We start from the raw sequence: 20910 nt of genomic DNA, 5'->3' as shown, positions 1-20910 counted from the left end.
TCGGCGCTGGTCGGTGCCGTCCGACGGTCTCGACTAATCGACTCGTTGCTGCTCGTTGCCGTCGTCCGATCGTCATCGGTGACGACGGTGACAGCTAGACCGAGATATTCGATTTATCGTATCCATCCGCGAGAATCGATTTCTCGTCTCGAATTTATTTAAATTTAATTTTTTCAATAAGAAACGAAGCGTAAAGAGGATACGCGCGAGGCCTTTTCCTAAACCCATCTTTCACATTCTATATCTGCATCCTTTATCATCACCATTTAAAAGATTGACCCATTAGGATTATAAACAATTAGGACTCTATAAGTTTTAAAGCAAACCGCTTTTATTTTAGGCCAAAAGATTTCAATAAGATAATAAAATATAATAAATTATTTGCATAGAAAAGCTGACATTTTTGCAAAAAATTATTATATACATATAAAAGAATGTAACAGAAGTGTGCACGGTGCGTGATTACGATTATCGTTACTTTTACGAAATTAGCGATTATTCAAATATATGATTTCGATGATAATATGAAAACAAATAGAAAGTTTATCAGAATGAACAATATCTGTCCTCTAGCGTCTCCATACGTACTACGTTCGAATAACCACAAATATTTTCTCATCCGATACGCGAGAGATTCTTGAAATGAGATTCGAATAATGAGGAAATATACGAATTAATCTTATAAATTGATTTATTTTTTCGGTAACTTTGCTTCAATACTCTTGTATGTCTACAAAATAATTGGAGAAATAAAATTATGTATAAAAAGAATCATATATATAATTCCATTTTAAAAATTAAAATAAAAAAAAGATAGATAAGATATGCATATATACATATATATTGCATATATACATATATATTGTCTAAACTAGTCAAACATACCAACTTTAAAAGATTGTCGGTTTCACTTTTCATTATGTGTGCGTAAATTCCCAGCACGATAAATTGCTTTTCTTTAATGTCGTTAACAGCTTGTCTCAATCAGTAGTTCTGTTTTGTCGTTTGCCGGAGTATAATCGTGCGCTATCATTTGCCAGAAAGTGAATCGCGAAATTCAACATTAGAGTGTTAGCTTTACTATTCTATCTGTTATCATATTCAGCACGCTTCAGTCATAATTATTACAAATAATAGTGTCAACATTACGATTATATGTGAATCGGATTTGAACATATTTATCGAAAAAAAGTATGCAATATACTTTTCCTCGTTTACGCTTCTGATAAATGCGTAATTATATTACATTATTAACTTGACAAGTCTTGTTTACAATTTTTTACTAAATATAAGACAAAGTCAAAATTTTACTAAGAAGATTACTCACTTAGTATTTCATATCATTTATCTCGTATATACAGATTTTTTCTCGTTAAATAACATTTAAATTATTTATTGTTACTTTTTTTATCTTTTAAGACGTTGTCTTTCTTTGTTGGCTACAACGTAATTAGTAAACTACGATTTTGTGTAACTATAAACATATACGTGTATATAAATGAGCAAAATAATATAAATTGTAGACAATTTTTTTTAATAAATTTGCTGCTTATTCAACATCAATCGGTTAAGAGAAAAGTTAGATAATCAAGTAATTACATAATGTACAATTCTTATTACATGACTGATAATGAAATCTTCGAATAATAATCATAAATATATAATGACATCAGAAGTGATTAGCTATAGAGTTTCGAGAAAATTTACATCCCGGAACTTAAAAATAATGAATTATTAATTGCAATGAATATAATTCTATGTAGTATAACACATTTACATAAAACACAAAAAAATACAATAAGATAAAAAAATCCAATCTTAACTTTAATGTTACAATTTGTTTGCAATTAATGTATAATACGACTGTAGCTCAGAAATTTTGTATATACTAATTATGATTTAATAACATCTATTTACATTGCATTAAATTCTATAATTCTAGCTATACGATCGACAACGAGAACTGCGGAAAATCTTAATGCTAATGTTATTGTGCTATATATACTTGATATCTTCACCGAGAACTATGTGGAAAGGCATGCAATTTATCTCTGATTAACGTGACCTCGGTCTATGACTTTGTATTAACAAAGTATTAATGTCTTGAACAAGTAGCATTTTAATTTCCTTATTCTTAATTCTTCTTAACTTTAAGATTAAACAAAACATGTCTTATTCTTAGGATTTCTTATTTATCTTTATTCTATCCTAATGTATACACGTATAAAAAAAGATGTCATTTTAAAAATGATCCATGATCTTGAAGATAATGATGTTAAGAATACAGAGGTTTTATCGCTCAAGTAAATCATAATTGACAAGATGAAAGCTTACATTATATAGATGATTGGATTATATCGATATTGCTCAACAAGAATAAAAAGCTACAAATGCATTTTGTACGATAACGATGCCGTATTAGTTGTGCGACTTTGTAATGGTGTATACATAAAATGATGTGACTTCTTATTTTCTGTTATTATATTATAAGTGAGGAAGAATGTGCTGTCCCCCAAGATAAAATCACGCACTATGAGGTGAAATCAGTGCATCTTTAGAGGATTCAATAAAAGGATCAAAGGATCAAAGGAATCTCTCCTTGTCACTCTGTCACCCAACACATTTTTTGCTTTCCAGATAAACTCGTTGCAGAACGAAGTCACACTCGTTTCGGTAATTGACAATAAAGCGTTAGACATTTACTTACAAGGTATGAAGAAAATTGATTTTTTGAATTTGAAGCGTCAATAGTTCAACGATGTGTCTATCAAGCAAGATATTTTGTTGTTTTATGCTCCTATTTGTTGTTGTTTCGTCGTTTGAGTCTCAGGGAAATTCTACGAAAAGCGATAAGCAGATGGAGAATTCGACGGCGCAGGATGATCTTTTTGAAAGCTCTGTGAAATATCCAAATGACAAGATTGAGTCAACACGATGCAATTCACGTGAAAATGTTATTAAGAATGACGACGAAATGCAATATAAGACCGATATTAATTCTACAAGAAGCAATAAAGAGAATTATGATAACAATTCGAAACGATACGAGTCTCACGATTATATCAGGATAGATTGCGAAAAAAGTAAGCAGATGAAATTTGATGCAAATTCTACAGAGATCAATGATTCGATGTTACAAGAAATTAAGTATCTTTCCAAGATCAAAAACGAGAGTAATTTCACAACGTACGAAGACGGAAATTCCAATACAGACTATAATATTAAAACCATCATTGTTCCAAATGAAGCGTGTCACAATGTGACTTGCATTCAGTTCTGCTGTCCTTTTGATAATAAACTGACGATGAAGGGCAACTGCGTTGAAAAAGGAAACGGTAGTTTCTTTCTTCCAGCCGTTTACAAATATGAGAACGATTCTGAGAATAAAAAAAACCAATTGCTTTATCTGACTGTCCGCGATCCATGTGTTTTACAAGGATTTGGACGCAGTCTACTTGATTTCAAAACATACAAGTTTCTCATCGATGGCTCTTTATACCAAAATACTGACAAACTCATTTTACCGACGTCCTATTGCTTTGCCATCTTGGGTCGAGACATTTATGATGTTATTGTTTGCAATAATAAGACTAAACTTCCGATATACGTATCCGCGTGTCTCCTAGTGTCTTTGCCGTTTCTGCTATTGACATTCGTAATATATTCCATATTGCCGGAGCTCCAAAACATGCATGGTTATACATTACGTGCACACGTTGCCTCATTATTTATTACGTATGCAATTATGTATTTTGGTCAACAAGTTTCTGGATTAGCTGATGACACAACATTTTGCATTTCATTGGGTACAGCATGCATAAACTATATATATATAATGTGCAATAACTCTGCATAAAACGTCAAATTGAGAAGAATTAAAAATTATTGACATTTCGCAAAAAGCAGAATCAACAGAATTCAAAAGATATTCAATTAAATATATATCTTCTAAATTCTGCTTAAATAAGGATTCAATTTATTTCAAATATTAACTCTCTCATTCAAAAGAAATTCACTTGACTCTAAACATTCTTCGTATTCAATCGCAATAAGAGGCATTCAAATGAATGCGAACTCTCGCATTAAAAAAGATTTACTTCTTCTGCTAATTGTTATCGGATTCAGAGGCATACAAGATTTCATGGTTCTATTCTCAATATTGCACTGAAAAGTATTGGCCACAATCCAATCCGAGATTTTTGCGAAGCAGAATTATAAAATCTCATGAATGCAAAACACTATTTTTTTAATAAGACATTTTATGCAGGGTTGTAATATAGTTTTTTATATAGAACAATTAGAAGTAGACTTAATGTATCCTATACTTATTTCTTTCTGACGACTTGCTAAAATAGAAATTATTAAATTTTTAAAAATACAAATAATAAATAATAGATATTTAAATTTTTAATTGTACACACGCACGCACTTATATTACGAAAAGATTTTAAAAATCTCATAGATCTAACAATATTTATAAATCTGATTAAAGCTTTCGGCACACAATATGATTTTTCATGCTAGATCGCATACGAGGCGTCTTACTACGTATCTTCATTGGCTTACGATTGGTGACATAATTATCCGAGCCAATCAGGACACGTATTAAAATGCCTCGTATGCGATCTAGCATAAAAAATCGTATCGTGTGTGTCGGAGGCTTAATATTCTAATTGCATACAATGATTAATACATTATTTATTTAATCCTTCTAGCTTATATTTTCAATTTCTTTTTTTTGTCGAGCTTTTTTTGGCTAAATGTAACATGCTTCGATATTTGGTCGACATTCAGGTAAGCAATATAAATTTTATAAATATTATATGTAAATACACTACAAAGTGTAAATGTTGATTTAATTATTGTAATAACTTTTTTGTTTTTTTAACCACTTGGAACAAAATATTTTCATGATAAAGTTGATCAGATAGAAAACTTTATGTATATGAAAGAAAAACCTTTTCTCGCTTTTAAGATAGAATAATTTGATTGCATGTGTAGAAACCAGCACATATTTATTAATATAAATATTTATATTATGTGTGTGCGCGTGTGTGTGTGTATATATATATAAATACACACACACACACACACACACACACACACACACACACACACATATATATATATATATATAAAATATAGGTATAAGTTATGCGTACAAATTTTTATAATTTATTATTATTACAAGGGAAGTAACGCGTTACTTGTAACGTCGTTACAGTTACCGTTACTTTTTTTCTGTAACAATTTGATAACGCCGTTACTTTTCTTTTTTAGTAACGAAAAAGTAACAACGTTATATTTTCTTTTGTAACGAGTAACGAAACACAGTTACTTTTATCGTTACTTTTAAATATATGACCGGTACATAAACGTAGAGATATTTACCGTCTGGTAGAAAGCAAGAAGACTAGAGAACAGGAGAGAAAAAGAATTTTTTGCATCTAAAAAAAGAATTTATCTTAGAAAAAGATTTCTTTTTGCATCTAAAGAAGAATTTTTCCAATTTTATAGTCTGTACGTCTTAGTATCCTATTTTATAAATCTGTCTTATCATTAAGAAAAAAGTAACAAAAAGTAACGATTTTTTGTTATTTTAAAGTAACGGTAATGGTAACGAGTATTTTTGAAAAGTAACTTTCCCAACCCTGGTTATTATTATACTTTGTAAAACGTTAGTTACAATGATAATAAGGTATTTTTGTTTCTAAATGCATATGTTGAATAATAATTGGTGATAAAATATAAATCGTATTTCATAGAGAACTCCGTTCATGTCGAACAAATGTAAAGCAAGAGAAAAAAAAGTTCATGATATATTCGGTCTATGCATGGGGAATCCCTTTGATCCTTAACATTATCTGTGCCATTATGGATTATATTGAAATACCAAATTGGATCCGGCCAGAAATATGTGAGAAAAAGTTTTGGTTTGGTGGTACGTGACATTAGATTTTCTAATTCTAGCGGAACATTTAACTGAAAAGTCTTGTATGAATTTAATAATAACTTTTAATTAAAATAATAAATACATTTACGTATATCAGTGCGTAATGTAAAAAGTTTATTTTTTTATTTCAGAGGATCGAGCAAAAACAATATATTTTTATGTACCCATGGGTGCTACTATTATCAGTAACATTTGTTTTTTTATCGCCACAACGGTAACAATTATGTACCAGAATAAACATACATCTAAGAAACTAAGAGACTCAGAGAGTAAGCGCCATAATGAAAATAAGCAGAGGTTTGTACAATCGTATGAATCAATACTATCTGATGTATTTGCATTCATCTAAAAAACTACATACTATGCAATTTTTACCACTTCAAGTTTTAACGCAAAAAATAATTATTTTACAAATATTATTATACAGATATAATATATATAATTTTTAACTAATTTTCATTTTTAATAACATAATTATTTTTGGACAGTCTCATATGGTTGCTGATCTTTATAACTTATAAAATTATATATTGCTTTATTTTATTTCTCTCTTAAAAGAAATTTTGAAATATATCTGTCAAAAAAATTCTTAAAATTGGTTTGCTTCAGATTATTTATTATTGTTAAAAATATGTAAAAATAGTGACAAAAAATATTTATTTTTATGTATTTAATATACTCCTTTAATATACTCCTTATTAATATACTCCTAATATAAAAATATTTTCAGGTTTAATATGTACCTAAAGCTGTTCATAGTGATGGGAATAAGTTGGGTTATGGAGATAATAGCGTGGTCGGTCGAGGCCGATCTTGTACCATCAGCCATTTGGTATCCCACTGATATAATAAATGCTTTGCAAGGTTTTATCATTTTCATCATATTTGTATGTACAAAAAAAATAAAGCACCTGTTGCTAAAACGATATGGCGGGCAGAATTGCGGTCCATTCGGTAAAATTCCAACATACAACGAGAGCACGGTGTCGAATACTACTTCCACATCAACATCAGGATCAGTAGTCATGCAAGAAGTCAATCCATCTAATCAACAACTAAATTCGCAGACCCAGATTAATTCTACTTATAGCGCTGAAATGTAAAGGAAAACAAATTTTATTACAGAGTTAGCAATTAATCATCAGCCAAAGATCAATCTTGCATTAATATATTAATGTATCTTGCTCTTTTTGAAACAACAATACATTATAATACATTATGTATACATATGTTTTAGTAAATCGTTTTGTAAAATACAATTTATACAATATTAGGAATTGTCATTATTATATTAAATAAGTATGTGTACACAAATTATTGCTATTTTAATAATAATAATAATAAAATCTTAGACAATTTTTTCTAATTTTATATAAATACCTGTATACTAATATTATTGCAATACATTTTACAGTTACGTCAGTATAATTATATTAAGTGCATCAAATTTTTCATTTTCTGCAATTTTATTATACTCTTTAAACAATTCGATAAGGTCGATATGTATCTGTGTAATATGTATGTATCTACAACATGTATTTTCAGCAGGTGTACATATATATTATCATCAAATTTAAGAGGTAAAAGCATTAGGAGCAGTTGAGCAGATAAAATTTCTGATTGTTTTCTTTTTGAAAGCTTAATGTGTCAAATCTGTGGTAGATATGCGACACGTGTAACTCTTGGCCTTGCAGGCAAACTATCCTGCCACTCTCGTTATATAATTCTTCCGGTAGCTTTGATAAATTGATATGTTATCTTGAGTGTGCCCAGTTCCTCTTTCTTTAACCAGATCCAGATGCTGTCCGGTTTGCTAGTTTCCACGTTGGTTGAATACTTAGATGGTCTAACTTTTCTCTCTCGCTGCCGCACTGATATCTGGTGTTGTCTATATAACCTTTTCTCACTAGACTTGCATTTAAATTGTAGTGGTTTGATTTTTGTCTGTTGAATAAGAACTGTTGTTCTTCTAGGTATATCTGTTGCCTTGAACCACGGGCTTCTTTCTTCCCTCTTGTAAAAGTTTTCGAAATAGAATTTACCTTTTTCTTTCAATTGATATTTTAGTTCCCTGTTGTTTCTTTGTATTACTAATTCTTCCTTAACAACACATGCAATGCATTAGTTTGCACAAAATGCTACATCACGCTTGGTTATCTGAGTTATGTTTGTTTCTTATATCTTTTCCTGGAATTTTGAGTTTGTCTGTATATAATATATGTTCTTCTTTGGCTAGTTTGTCGGCTTCTTCATTTTCCCATATACCTTTGTGTGCTGGGATCCATGCAATTATCATTTTTATTTTTAGTTCTTTTTGTATTTTAAGGTACCATTTCCTAATTTCTACTTAGGTAGTTATTCTTATAAACTGAGATTTTATTATCATTTAATGCTTTCAAAATGTGCTTCCCTTGGGAAAAGGCTTGAATTACTTTAGATTAACCTTTTACATACCTTAAATTATCTAAAAATTATGTAAAAATTTCTTTAGTAAACTTTTAGATTTGTAAAGTAATTTTGAAAACTTTAACTTTAAAGTAAATTTTCCTAAAGGTTAGCCTGTTTGTCAGGATTAGATAAATATGTCTTGCCCAATTTTTTTATAGAGCATCCATTCCATGGCCTTCGCTATCGCACATGCCTCGCTGTGAAGATGTTTGCCACATTGTTAAGATTTATGTAGTATCCTTGTTCTAAATTTTCCACGAGAAAGGCACTGCCTACCGAGAGGGTTTTCTTTTACTTTTGATCCGTTCGTGTATATCTTGATTGTGTGTTGGTTTAAATGGTATTTTTCGTACACTTATAGCATTTCTTGTTCCGGAATCTTCTTCTTGTTTAAATATTTTTCGTCTATTTCTACTTCCAGGTTTAGTTCGTCTGTTATATCTCAGTAATTCATGTTAAATATTTTTTCTCTTATGTTCTTATATATAATTTTTTTTGTCTCTTTTCACTTGATTTCATGCTTTGATTATTATAATCCCCGATAACCATTTCTGCTGTGACAAATGTTGGCAACAGATTCTGTTGCCAAAAAGACAGCAAATGAGAAACATCTTGTCACTGCAAACACTGTTAGCAGATATTCAGCAAATATTTAGCAAAATATTAGCGCCTGTCATCAGAATACATGACAAAATAATAGTGAACTGTGACCAGATTTATTGAAAGTATTGATGACAGATTTACGACAAACACCAAAGTGCAAATTAACTATGTCAGCAAATTGCCTGTAAAAATGCAACAATATTTGTACATCAAAGTACGCGACAAATTGATACAAGAAACGCAGTAGATCTATCGAAATGTCAAATTGGCAATAAAAAGCACAACATCATCGATAGGCGGCCTACTCTCTCGGGAATAAAATGCAGCCAACTCGCTAATACATAAAGGCCACTCACGACTAAGGGATTAAACACAATGCCAGCCAACAGGCAATAGGAACAGAAATAATGAAAGAAAGAAAGAGAGAAAGGATCTTTTTCTCTCTTTTTCACTTTCTTTATTTCTTGTTCCTATTGCCTGTTGCCTGGCATTGTGTGATGACCTTAAGGTAAGCAAAAATTATCTTCCTTCGCTGCACCTGCGGAGGTGTCCGATGTGGCGGAGGACCGCCACATTATACTTTTATAATACAGGACTGGTAGTATTTTTAGTTTTTGGATATTTAACTTCAAGAAATTTAGTAAAATTAATTGCACCTAGAATAAATAATACACCTGCGATATAAAGGGAGAAAATAGATAAGTCAATTTTGAGACCCCCCTATAGGAAATATTAGATACTAAAGAGGGGGTGGGATAAAGGGGTTTATTCAAAATCGGCCAAATCCGCCCACCTCCAGATTTGCACCAAAATTTGGATTTTGATAAACCTTTAACCAATAACAATCCCGGAAATTTTCAGTCCCCCAAAATAATTACACGAGAGAGTGCAGAGGGTCAAAGTCGAAAAATTGCACTTCAAATATCTCCGAAACGATAAGAGCTATTGAGATACGCCTTAGACCAACAGACGCAGAATTTTATGTACTATCGAAATAGTCCTCTTCGCTTTTTTCGAAATTTTGATACAAAATAAGTTACTTGCAGTTTTTTATTTTTTACCCTATTTTTACCCTAAAAATGGCACCAAATTCTAAATTGCCAAAAATGGCATCTTTCAATTTTGATTACAATTTAATATGTGATTCTCAACAAAATTCCCTGCAAAACCACGCAAACCGCATGTTGGGGAAATGTTTGCTTCACGAGTTACAGATTTTTAAAGTTGCGCACCTATATTCGATATTTATTTTGATTTAAATAAGTGTCATCCTCTGGAATCCGTTGTTAAGCGCATTACTGTACGTGTACGAATTTGTCTCCGTTCGTTGTACCTCGGCGCGTAATTTTCATTCAAACGGTTTTCTCACCGCCTGGCGTTTCCACGAAGTTACGTGACGTCACGCTACATTCGTGCCATGTTGATTTTAGTTTCGGGCAAAGTTTTCGTGTGCGCGTATTCACTCGAAGAGAATATGCAATCCGTTCGGAAGAATGTCGATCGTGCCAATAATGAAACTTTTTATAGTCGTCGCGCAATCATACAGAGATACAAAACTCGGGGAGCGAATAATATATTGCTTTACTTCTGTTCAATGTGCCTCGACGTGCGCATTTAAACGTTTCTTGGCGCTTTTTTCAGATTTCGTTTCGTGACGTCACGCATATCATACCACTTTTCTGCCATATTTTCTTTTTTGATTCATCAATCAGACGAGTCGTACTTTTCACGTATTTTTTCAAATGTAACGGTCGCGCCAAGTGAAATTCTCGCGCGCGGTTTACGTTTTACTCGTGTATGATATATTATCCGTAATATCGGGATTGCTGAATAAAGTATCGGGCGATCGTTATTATAATGTGCGGTTCGATTCGAAATAGCAGGATGATGTCAGCAGAAAGCAGCATCCATGGAGCGACTATTAAATATACTATTTTTTTAAGTGATACACATTTCTTTACTTGCTTTTGTGTTTGAGTTTAAGAATAATATTTATCACATTTTCAGAATCAAAACCGGAAAAGAAATGTAGCAGCAGCAGCATCAGCAGGAGGAGCAGCGACAGCAATCGGTGAGTGAATTTTTATTAAATCAATTATTTGAATATACATGACATATACATGATTTATATTATCATGTATATGTGGTATTGCACATTTATAGAACACGATTATGCACATTTGCATAAAACAGATAAAATATGAATGCATATAATTGTAAAATTTACGGGTATAGCATGAAACAGAACCAAATAAACGTGGACATAGCATAGAAGAGACCCAAAAAGTTATGCACATTACCTACGGGATTCATAGATATTTGACTACATAGTTCAATGTGCACATTTTATGCACGTAGAGACGCTGATGGATGAAAACACCTAAAACGATGCGATAACCGCTTATACAACTCACGCCCTCACACGCTCTATTCTTATATCTCTATGGAAATTACATATGGTTACGTATTACTTTTCTTCATGGTAACATTAAATACTCTCGATTATCATTACGATTGTAGAAGCATGTGGTAATAATAGGAGTCATTTTAGCACAAAATGTAAGTACAAAATTACTATAAACTAAAAATCTGAAAGAACAAATGTTTTACTCATATTTGTATAGGTTATGATCCAGTTTTGATCAGTTGATTAGGATTAGGTTAGAAATAGTTTTCAGTATTCTTATGTATTTATTTGTTTTATATTTAGGTCGAAGAAAATAAGCTACTGATTAAAATTAAGGTTAAAATTAATTATGCTATTTATTATTTATCCATTAAGAAGCTGTCAACACTTATCATGCAGCTTTGTGCCAAAACTTTCTGTCATTATGGTTTGTAACATTCAGAAAAAAAAATTTCATCCTACTCTGTATTTTGTCATATTGAAGAAAAAAAAGAAATATTTAATTTTAGGGTTCTGCCTTCCTAAGGCAGAAATCAATAAAAACTGGGTATATGGAAGAACCAGTGCAAACCAGCGTGAAAGATGGTCATAAACGAGTTGTGACAACTCTAACAGCTCCTTTTCTTGCTGAGAAAAGTGTTGCGTGTAAAGTTGAAAAAGATACATGTAAAATAGACAAGTCAGAATGGACACCTATAATAGTCGATTATACCAAGCTTCACAAGCACTATCTCAAATTATCAAAGATCAAATTAACGTGTATGTGTATGTCAATCATATATGTTAAACCTATATCAATTTAAAGTACAGTTATAATTTCAAAATTATAATTTTAAAAATACAGATTTCTTAATTAAAATATTTAATTGAAACATTTGTTACATTGCAAACTGACCATTAGTACTTTAATATTAAACTTGCTATGTTATAATTGTTTTATCCTTTTTTTATTATAGCTCTTGTCGTAGCAACAACTATGGCTGGATATGCATTAGCTCCTGCACCATTTGACTTTTATACATTTATAATGTGTTCTTTAGGCACAGGCTTAGTTTCTGCCTCTGCAAATACAATTAATCAATTTTTTGAAGTACCTTTTGATGCACAGATGTCGCGAACAAAAAATCGAGTACTAGTACGTGGTCATTTAACGTGAGTGTTTTTAAATTTTTATTTTAATTTTTATAACTATTAAGTATAATGGCAATTAAATGTACAATATGTATTATCAGGCCTGTTCATGCAGTCGCATTTGCAGCAATATCGAGTATTATTGGATTATCTATACTTTATCATGAAATAAATGGTATGACGGCAATACTAGGTGCTAGCAATCTTGTATTATATACGCTCATATATACACCTATGAAACGCATCAGTATTGTGAACACGTGGGTTGGTTCTGTTGGTGAGTATATATTTTTATATATATCGTAACATTGTAACTTGTTACTTCCCTTTACAGTGGGTGCTATTCCCCCTCTTATGGGCTGGGCAGCTTGCACTGGTAGCATATTGACACCAAGTGCTTGGATTTTGCCTGGTATTTTATACGCATGGCAATTTCCACACTTTAATGCTCTTTCGTGGAACTTAAGACCAGATTATTCACGAGCCGGCTATCGAATGATGGCTGTTACAAATCCAGATTTATGTCGTAGAACAACTGTAAGATACACGGCGATTCTAATAACTCTGTGTTATTTAGCTCCCGTGTTGGATGTAACTCATTGGTGGTTTGCACTGGCTTCGACACCAATTAATGCATCTTTCTTGTATCTAGGTAAAATATACCTACTCGTGTTGAAAAAAATTTTATTAAAAATTTCTACATTTTGTACATAATGTATTTTAAACAGTGTATTATAAAATTAGTCAAGTTTGTACAGCGTGTTAAAACAGTAGAAGGAATAAGTTTAATTATAAATCCATGTCTAAAGATATTTTTTAATTACGAAACGAATTAATAATTGATTAATAAAAAATTATTTAACTTCAACAGCGTGTTAAAACAGTAGAAGGAATAAGTTTAATTATAAATCCATGTCTAAAGATATTTTTTAATTACGAAACGAATTAATAATTGATTAATAAAAATTGATTAATAAAAAATTATTTAACTTTAACGCCTTGAATGAATTTAATACTGCTTGGAACGTGACTTAGTTACTTATATATTTTAACGTGCTGTATAAACTTGATCTTAATCTTTTCAGATATTTTGTATACATATTTATACTCAAGATTTTTTTTTCCATATTAAATTGAATATATGTTTCCAATTTTAGCTTGGAAATTTAATAAGCACTCAGATAGTGCTAATTCTAGGAAATTATTTCGATTTTCATTACTTCACCTACCTTTGTTGATGATGCTGATATTCTCAAGTAAAAAGTATTGGGCCACCATGGACAAACAGGGAGATCAAGTTGAATCTTCTCACAGCGAATCGACAAAGAAGAATAATTTATTGACTATTTTAACTACAACACCTATTGCTACAGCAACTTCCTCTGTGTAAAAGTAGTAAAAATTGTGAAAATTTTGTTTGTTGAACATGTCAATGATAGAGTACAAATTATTACAATATCATATAAATTGTAGATCTCTGAGAGTTTTACATTGCCTCATTAGCTTTTCAAAATACGATATTGTATAAAGTAGACTGTATATATGTCAATACTGGACTTGTATTATCTAGTGTTATTATAACTTGATAAACAAAAATGTAACATCAGATATTCTCATGAAAAATGATAATAAAATTCAGTCCAGAAGCAAAATATTAAAATATATGTACATTTATACATTAATTTTTATTTAAAATATTATAATACAGAGCGTCATGTTATATTTTCAAATTCCTTACGCTTTGCCTCGAATTCTTTCGCCATCTGTCTTCTAGTTTTGGTTAGATTTCTGTGACCAGCACAGTCTAAATTTTCTATGTAACACTTGTTCCTACAGCATTGTCGACATAATTTGTATTCACATTTAAAACCCTATAATTTAAAATAACGCATTGAAACTTTCCAAAATGTTCCATTATTACAAACAGCGATTTTTTGTTTTTCAGAATATTTTTCAAAAAACAAGATAATAAAGTTTTCATATTTCAACTAACCAGAGGATTTGGACAGGCACGACATCGATCTGAGCTTCTCTTGGGAATCGAGGTTGCTTTATTCGGTCTACGCGCTATTCGCTTGAGCTTTTTCGAACGTTTTCGTGATATTTCGTTTCCTTCTTCATCTCTGTATTCACGTTTCCGAGGTGCACTTTCCTAGAAATTTTTATCGTTATTTTCAGAGAACATTTTTTTCAATTCTAATGCAATAGAAAGAAAACAATGTATGTGCAATTAATTAATAAAAATATTTAACTAGTTTACCTGTAATTTTTGTGTGTATTCTTGTGGTGCTCCTCGTACGTAAGGTTGACACAACCACGGCGGTAATTCTAAATTATAATCTAAAAATATCGAAAGGTATTTAATATGAATCTAAAGAATGTGAATATTCTGTAGGTCTATATATTATAATGAAATCACCTGTCTTTTCCGTCTGCCAAACCAAATGTCCTTCGTGATACGGTAGATAGCGATCCCTCAAGGCATATGTGACATTTTTAAAAGCTTCCATAGTAGAATTAGTGGCCAGACTTTCTCTTTCTTCTTTATTTTCTGCTAAACAAAATCTACTCTCTAATTAAAAGCATGCCGTATGTACGTTTGGGAATTATGCTTTATTATTTACAATTTTCCGTGATCAAAAAATCAATACATACACATGATGGAAGAGTTTAAACAAGTGACCGCGGATGTACGAAGCTGGTACCGGATATTGCTCTACAAGTTCCAAATATTCCAGAGCGGGTTCCCAACAGGCAGGATAACGAGATTCAAATAGGTATGGATTATAAAGATTTCCTTCCGCAGACATCACACCCTGCACTTGAATTTCCTCGATGCATCGCTCTAAGTCTTGCATACATTGTATGTTACCATTGGCGAACACGGGAATTTTTACAGCATCTCTGATTAAATAATGTGTCAATTACTACGAATTAATGTACAAAATTATTAAAAATATTAAGAGATGCAAAAAACAGGTAATAATTTGACGGTAATCTTTTTGATTGTATTATATAACGAATGTTTCAAGCGAAGTGAAAGATACACCATCATACCTCACGGCTTTAATGTGCTTCCAAGACGCTAGTCCAGTCAATGGGCCCTTTTGCTCTCTCGTACGTCCATGAACAGTGAGTAAACTGGCACCTGCGTGTTCTAGCATACAAGCATATTCTATGGTACGCTTGATTTCTGGGAACACCCGTAATTTACAAGTGACAGGTATGCGTAATCCATTCTTTAAATTTGACACTGTGAACATATACAAGAGATTTATTACATTATATTGTCATTTTAAAAATCTAAGCTTTTCAAATTTAAGCGAAATGAATGCATACAAATTTTTTTTAACAAATCCCAGTCGTCCTGTAAAAAAGCTCCATAATGTCCACGCTTTGCAATTGCCTGAGGACAGCCGATATTGATGTCAATTGCATCGCAATATGGTTCAGCCAAGCGTGCAGCTTCCAATAATATGTCCGGATCATTGCCACAAAACTAGAAAATAAATTACTACTGCATAAAAGTTAATATTATACGTTTTTCCCTCTCCTATGGTTTTGTTTTGCATGTTTAAATTGTCACTTGTGTGTAAGAGAAAAAGTTGGTAAAAGATTAAAGATTTAAAAGTCTATTAAAAATCTTTACCAGGACGCATTATTTGAGTCACACATACTTGAGGTTTTGAAGAATTTTAACATAAATGTATCTCACTTTTAAATTTTATTCTTTTATTGAATGTTTCCAGAAAAGTTAATATATGTTGAGATGACTAACATAACTCTTACAGTCTATAAAATTCCCGTGATTATAAAAAGCAGACCTGTACAATTAGTGGACGATCTTCGCTGGTACTAACGAGAGCCTCTCGCCTATATTTGGGATCCCGACAGAATACAGAGGAATGCAGCATTGGCGTATAACAGAGCTGAGCACCGTGTCGCCTACTAAGCAATCTCCATGCCAATTCGCTCGCATCTACCATCGGCGCGATTATGTAACGTGGTGAGCCCAAATCTTCCCAAACGTTCGTCTTTCTCTTCTTCGAGGCAGCATTCTCCTTGTCAGGTGATTCCGTAGTTTCGGACATTATCTGCGTGTATGAAGGTCGCATGAGCGATGCTATTACTTGCAACTATGTACACGCCATTCGGAGTTAAGTTATTTGTTTAGCTTTTCTCCCAGAGTATGTAAAGAAATCTACTAGGAAAAGTTGTCGCGTGCCACGATACAATAACGTCACTTAATCTTTTACAAATCCAGTAAAGCGATTACACTATATATCGGTACAAACTGCACGTCGCACGATTTTGGAGCCACAGTCGCGTCGTATGACTTGGAACCGATTGCTAAAGTGATTAACTTTCATAAAGCCAAACCTTTATCTTTACGCTAAGTGTATTATTACTTGACATTTTTTTGCAATTTGTTTCTCTCTTTGTTCACTAAAACGAAAACACTTGTATCAGTACAATAGATACACATTGCCAATTACAAGATGTCCTCGGATGTCTTTGTCACGTATAATTATAAAAATGTCTTGAACAAATTGTACATTGATGTCGAATCCAACGAAAATTTAATCATTTGCTTCATTTAAACAATGCAATCGTATATATGGGTCTGTCCGCACAAGAAATTTAATTCTATTTCAAGCACATTGTGTTGCGCATCATAGCTTATTAAAATCAGTGTTTATTTAAAACATTAAATTTATTACAAGTTTCATAATATTAAATATTTTGTAAAAATAAGGCAGACTCATATATCGCAAGGGCATTCTCTAAGAAAATTCGATTGGGTTTTATATTCGTAAAAAGCAGCACCTCAATACAGTGCTGAGAACGTTACTCATGTAACGGTGGGAAAGTGAAGATAGAAGCCGATCGCAACGGCGATCTTGGGGTAGCCGGTTTCGAAAACTCCGACTCCGGGATAGGTGACAATTGGGCAGTCTGTGAGACAACGTGTGAGCCGACTTTGAAGCGCGGTCTCTTCTTAGAGAAACTCGTGCTCCGGCGAGTACGGAGGTGAGGTTGATTTCGTTTAGGTATCGCGGAGGACGGCATCTGTCCTAGGACGGAAATGTCAGTAGCATTCGAAGATACTTTTCTAGTCTTGCGAACGTTCTCGCGCGAAAGATCTAGGGCAGGTAGCCTTGCCGGGGGACGTGGATAATTTTCCGTCGTCAGCTCTGTCGTTATCGCGTCGACGAGGTCGCCGCTGCGATCCCGATTCTCGGCGGTTAAGGCGCCAGGAGCGACAGAATCCGGAAAACTGGCTGCCTGATGTGGAATTATCTTGTTGCTGCAATGACGAGCGATCGCCGCCGCCGCCGCCGCCGATGACGACGACAACGACGAGGTTGTTAACCGCTGTCTCGAACCTTTTCTCAGACGAGTCTGCAAAAAGGTCTGTATCCTTCTCATCGTTCCGCAGGAGCGTTTCGTGGGCTCGCCGGAGCGCCGCCGATGCCTTCCGTCGTGCAGCCTACTACTGCCATCGGCAGCATGGGAGGCGTTCATGATGGAAAAGCAACAAGACACCGGCGAAGGTGTTGAGGACGACTTAGTAGTGTCCGGTGATTCAACTCCGTAGTTTTTCAACTCTGCGTCCGTCGTCTGTGAGGAGACTCGAATGGAGGTCTCGGTGGTGTGAGAATCGTACGAGAAACAAAGGCGAAAATTCCGGCTACCTTTTATCGGGGGCGACAACGTCTTGGAGGGGACATCTTTACCGTTTCTTGCAATTTCCTCATGCGTGGAGCAAACGTACACGTCCTCCTCCGTCGTCGTCGTCGTCGTCGTCGTCGTCATCGTCCGTTTCGTTGCGTTCGTGCTGTTGTCGAGTAGAGAACCGTTATCGCAGAAGCGAGAGCAGAGGCCACGTCGTACCATCATCCGTCCGTCGACGTCCTCTCCGCCATCAGCAGCGGTACAATCCGTACAGTAAGGCATGCCGCAGAAACCACCGGTAACGGTAGACCGATGATGGGTCATTCTAGATTCGGCGGCAGTGGCTCCTGTACTGGTGACGCCTCTCTCCCGCTTACTGCGCACGTATTCGTACGTCGTGAGACCGAGGCAGGCGATGTAACCATGGAAGAAGCAAAGGTGAATGAGTAGAACCGCGGCGATGGCCGAGAGGACGCCGATGACAATGACGAGGACGAGCGAGCCGGTGCCGGGACTGTCGGGCACCAACGATAGTGGCGGCATCGCCGTGGTGGCGTTGCTCATACTCGTAGCGCCGTTGGTGCCACTGTCCCACGGGACGGTAAGAAGCAGCACCAGCTCGCCCAGGGAAAGCGCGGTGACCGCGAGCGCGACGACGAGCGTCGACACCAGGCACACCAGGAAGGCTGGATAGTTACGGCCGCCGATGCAATTGTTGAGCCATTTGCAGTGATGGTCGAAACGCGGCACGCACTTGTTGCAGATGGAACAGTGCTTGGTGCGTGGGCCACGCGTCGTTATGTTGCAAAGGTGGCATCGGCCGTTCTCGATGACGTGTAGATGCCTCGTTCGGTCGAACTCCGGAACAATCGCGCGGGCCGGTCGAGCGCGAACCTCCGGATCGGCCGGGTCCAGCAGCAACACCGTCAGATGGGTCGACAGGTGTAGTAGAAACAGGGCGGCGAATAACAGCAAGAGAATAAAGCGCAGATCGGGATAAGGCGGCAGCAACGGTGGCGTTGTCAGCAGCACGGTGAACGTACCGATGAACACGACGATCAACAGTACCCAGCCGGCGACTTGCTGGGGATGCAGTGGCAGCTGCAGCCCGTGAACGCGACGGAATCTTCGCTGCTCTGGTGGCAAGTGCCGTGAGTCCCACGAGGGGGAACAGCACGGGACGACGATCCCATCACTCTTTACCCTGTTCTCGTTTACCATTCCCCTCTCTGAAGGAAGTCAACGGCCTATTATTTTTCTTCGGATATTCGCTTTTAGTTTCCAGCTCCAATATTCAATGTCACACACAGCTATTATCCTCTCATCCTCTCGTCCTCTCGTCCTTTCTCCTCTTCTCTCTTCACAGCACACTTCGCTTCTTCTCCTACTTCATCAGTGTATTAGGTTTCTACAATATCCAGTAGTCAACATATATTTTCTATTAAATATTATTTAATCATCTCTCCCTCAACAGCAAATGTATAATTTAAATCATTTTAATGAAAACTCGTTACAAAAATTACATATTCCTTAAATACCCACTTTCATGTGTCTCTTGGTAATTAACTTTTGGTATTAATCTTCTCTTGTACAAATTCTTCAATTTCCACCTTATTCTTTCACGCCCGCGTTTGCCCATCGCGAAATATCGCGAATCGTTGACCATCTCTAACTCGATGTATAGACGACTGTGCCAAGTTTCGAGGCCTTTCACAACATCGTTTTTCATCTAACGGCAGAATGGTCTCGTCGAGGTTTATTCTTTTGTTGTCGCATTCCATCCCTTGTTGTTGCATCGCGCGCGACGACGACGTTGTCGCTCGCACGGATGATTCCGCGAACGAATCGTTTCGTGAACTTGCTACAACAAGCGTGTGACAGCTGACGACTGGTGACGATACAACGGGCTGGCCTAGCGCTGCCTAGCTGCTTAGCCCATCGCTATCGCTCATCTAGCTCGCCTAATCGGCGGCAGCGACGGCGACGCCTAGGCGAATCGATAAGTCGCGGTTGCCGCGGAGACCGCGGGACCCAATCATCCCATGTTCTCGCGCACGCATGCGACGATGTTTCGCGTTGTTACTCTTTCGCGAGCACGCGCTCTCTTTATTCCGTTACGCTCGCGCCATATAATTTGTATCGCACAGTTGACTGAAATCTCGACCAGCTTTCAATCGAGTCCATTAACCTCTAATTGCGATTCATATGTGGCTCGCGTGATTATCAAATGCACAATCGTCAGAAATTATCGCAGCTTTCTTATGCGAGATTGCAATAATATATTGGTAACCGATAATTCTAACTTAGGCTATTAAATATAAGGCGCGTACATAGTACATACCCCAGTGAAAGCAAATGCTAACCTCACTTTGTGTAATTCGACCTCTTCAAACGGCGGATGGAACGTACCCACGTGGATTCATCAACATCTCTTCAACCATCTTCATCGACGAATCAATCAGCTTCAAACTTTTAAAATTCCAACATCATACTACACGTTATTCAGTTTCTTTCTTTTTCTCTTTCCCTGTAATCTGCTACAATATACTGCTTCGATCGCCCACTTGATTTATTTATAACGAGAAAATTTTAAAAACGGACAGAAAGAGAAACGTCAAGAAGCGTAAAAATTAAGACAAGACACCTGAAAATGGTCATCTCCCTCTGATTCAGGCAGATTTAGGTGAAACAA

The 20910-nt window shown here is 35.1% G+C and overlaps 4 protein-coding genes across 15 annotated transcripts; 2 read left to right on the top strand and 2 right to left on the bottom strand.

Moving 5' to 3' along the window:
* The first annotated feature begins 157 nt into the window (after positions 1 to 157).
* On the top strand, positions 158 to 7207 carry LOC105837375 (G-protein coupled receptor Mth2). 7 transcript variants are annotated; one of them, XM_036282775.1, is made up of 7 exons: positions 158 to 1233; positions 1943 to 2710; positions 2825 to 3806; positions 4716 to 4794; positions 5766 to 5941; positions 6085 to 6250; positions 6684 to 7207. In XM_036282775.1, the coding sequence occupies exons 3-7, from the start codon at positions 2858 to 2860 to the stop codon at positions 7054 to 7056; spliced, it is 1743 nt and encodes a 580-aa protein (XP_036138668.1). In that variant the 5' UTR covers positions 158 to 1233; positions 1943 to 2710; positions 2825 to 2857; the 3' UTR covers positions 7057 to 7207. The 7 variants fall into 7 exon arrangements, with proteins under 7 accessions (XP_036138668.1, XP_036138666.1, XP_012537563.1 ...); XM_036282773.1 differs by having other exon boundaries at positions 158 to 1070; positions 2638 to 3806; XM_012682109.3 differs by having other exon boundaries at positions 158 to 1191; positions 2638 to 3806.
* A 4198-nt stretch (positions 7208 to 11405) lies between these two features.
* LOC105838858 (protoheme IX farnesyltransferase, mitochondrial) lies at positions 11406 to 14682 on the top strand. Of its 4 annotated transcripts, XM_036295502.1 has the most exons (8): positions 11406 to 11563; positions 11715 to 11838; positions 11921 to 12176; positions 12368 to 12563; positions 12644 to 12819; positions 12877 to 13194; positions 13700 to 13934; positions 14488 to 14682. In XM_036295502.1, exons 2-7 carry the CDS (start codon positions 11761 to 11763, stop codon positions 13930 to 13932), a joined length of 1257 nt encoding a protein of 418 aa, XP_036151395.1. In that variant the 5' UTR covers positions 11406 to 11563; positions 11715 to 11760; the 3' UTR covers positions 13933 to 13934; positions 14488 to 14682. The 4 variants fall into 4 exon arrangements, with proteins under 4 accessions (XP_036151395.1, XP_036151396.1, XP_036151393.1 ...); XM_036295503.1 differs by lacking the exon at positions 14488 to 14682 and having other exon boundaries at positions 11407 to 11563; positions 11921 to 12170; positions 13700 to 14194; XM_036295500.1 differs by lacking the exon at positions 14488 to 14682 and having other exon boundaries at positions 11407 to 11563; positions 13700 to 14194.
* On the bottom strand, positions 14209 to 20845 carry LOC105838855 (tRNA-dihydrouridine(16/17) synthase [NAD(P)(+)]-like). Of its 3 annotated transcripts, none has more exons than XM_036295498.1 (9): positions 20582 to 20845; positions 16367 to 16636; positions 15882 to 16041; positions 15600 to 15795; positions 15198 to 15446; positions 14962 to 15107; positions 14803 to 14882; positions 14536 to 14694; positions 14209 to 14413 (listed from the first exon to the last, which is right to left on the bottom strand). In XM_036295498.1, the coding sequence occupies exons 2-9, from the start codon at positions 16631 to 16633 to the stop codon at positions 14255 to 14257; spliced, it is 1416 nt and encodes a 471-aa protein (XP_036151391.1). In that variant the 5' UTR covers positions 16634 to 16636; positions 20582 to 20845; the 3' UTR covers positions 14209 to 14254. The 3 variants fall into 3 exon arrangements, with proteins under 3 accessions (XP_036151391.1, XP_036151392.1, XP_036151390.1); XM_036295499.1 differs by lacking the exon at positions 20582 to 20845 and adding an exon at positions 17370 to 17505; XM_036295497.1 differs by lacking the exon at positions 20582 to 20845 and having other exon boundaries at positions 16367 to 17335.
* LOC118644023 lies at positions 16985 to 20575 on the bottom strand. Its single transcript, XM_036295496.1, has 2 exons — positions 19761 to 20575; positions 16985 to 19626 (listed from the first exon to the last, which is right to left on the bottom strand). The coding sequence occupies exon 2, from the start codon at positions 19437 to 19439 to the stop codon at positions 17391 to 17393; it is 2049 nt and encodes a 682-aa protein (XP_036151389.1). The 5' UTR covers positions 19440 to 19626; positions 19761 to 20575; the 3' UTR covers positions 16985 to 17390.
* Positions 20846 to 20910: the final 65 nt, after the last annotated feature.

The sequence above is a fragment of the Monomorium pharaonis genome, chromosome 1, assembly GCF_013373865.1.
Source record: "Monomorium pharaonis isolate MP-MQ-018 chromosome 1, ASM1337386v2, whole genome shotgun sequence".
In the NCBI taxonomy this organism is placed as follows: Eukaryota; Metazoa; Arthropoda; class Insecta; order Hymenoptera; family Formicidae; genus Monomorium; species Monomorium pharaonis.
The sequence above is the reverse complement of the archived record's forward strand: the minus strand, read 5'-3'. Positions and strand labels throughout refer to the sequence as shown.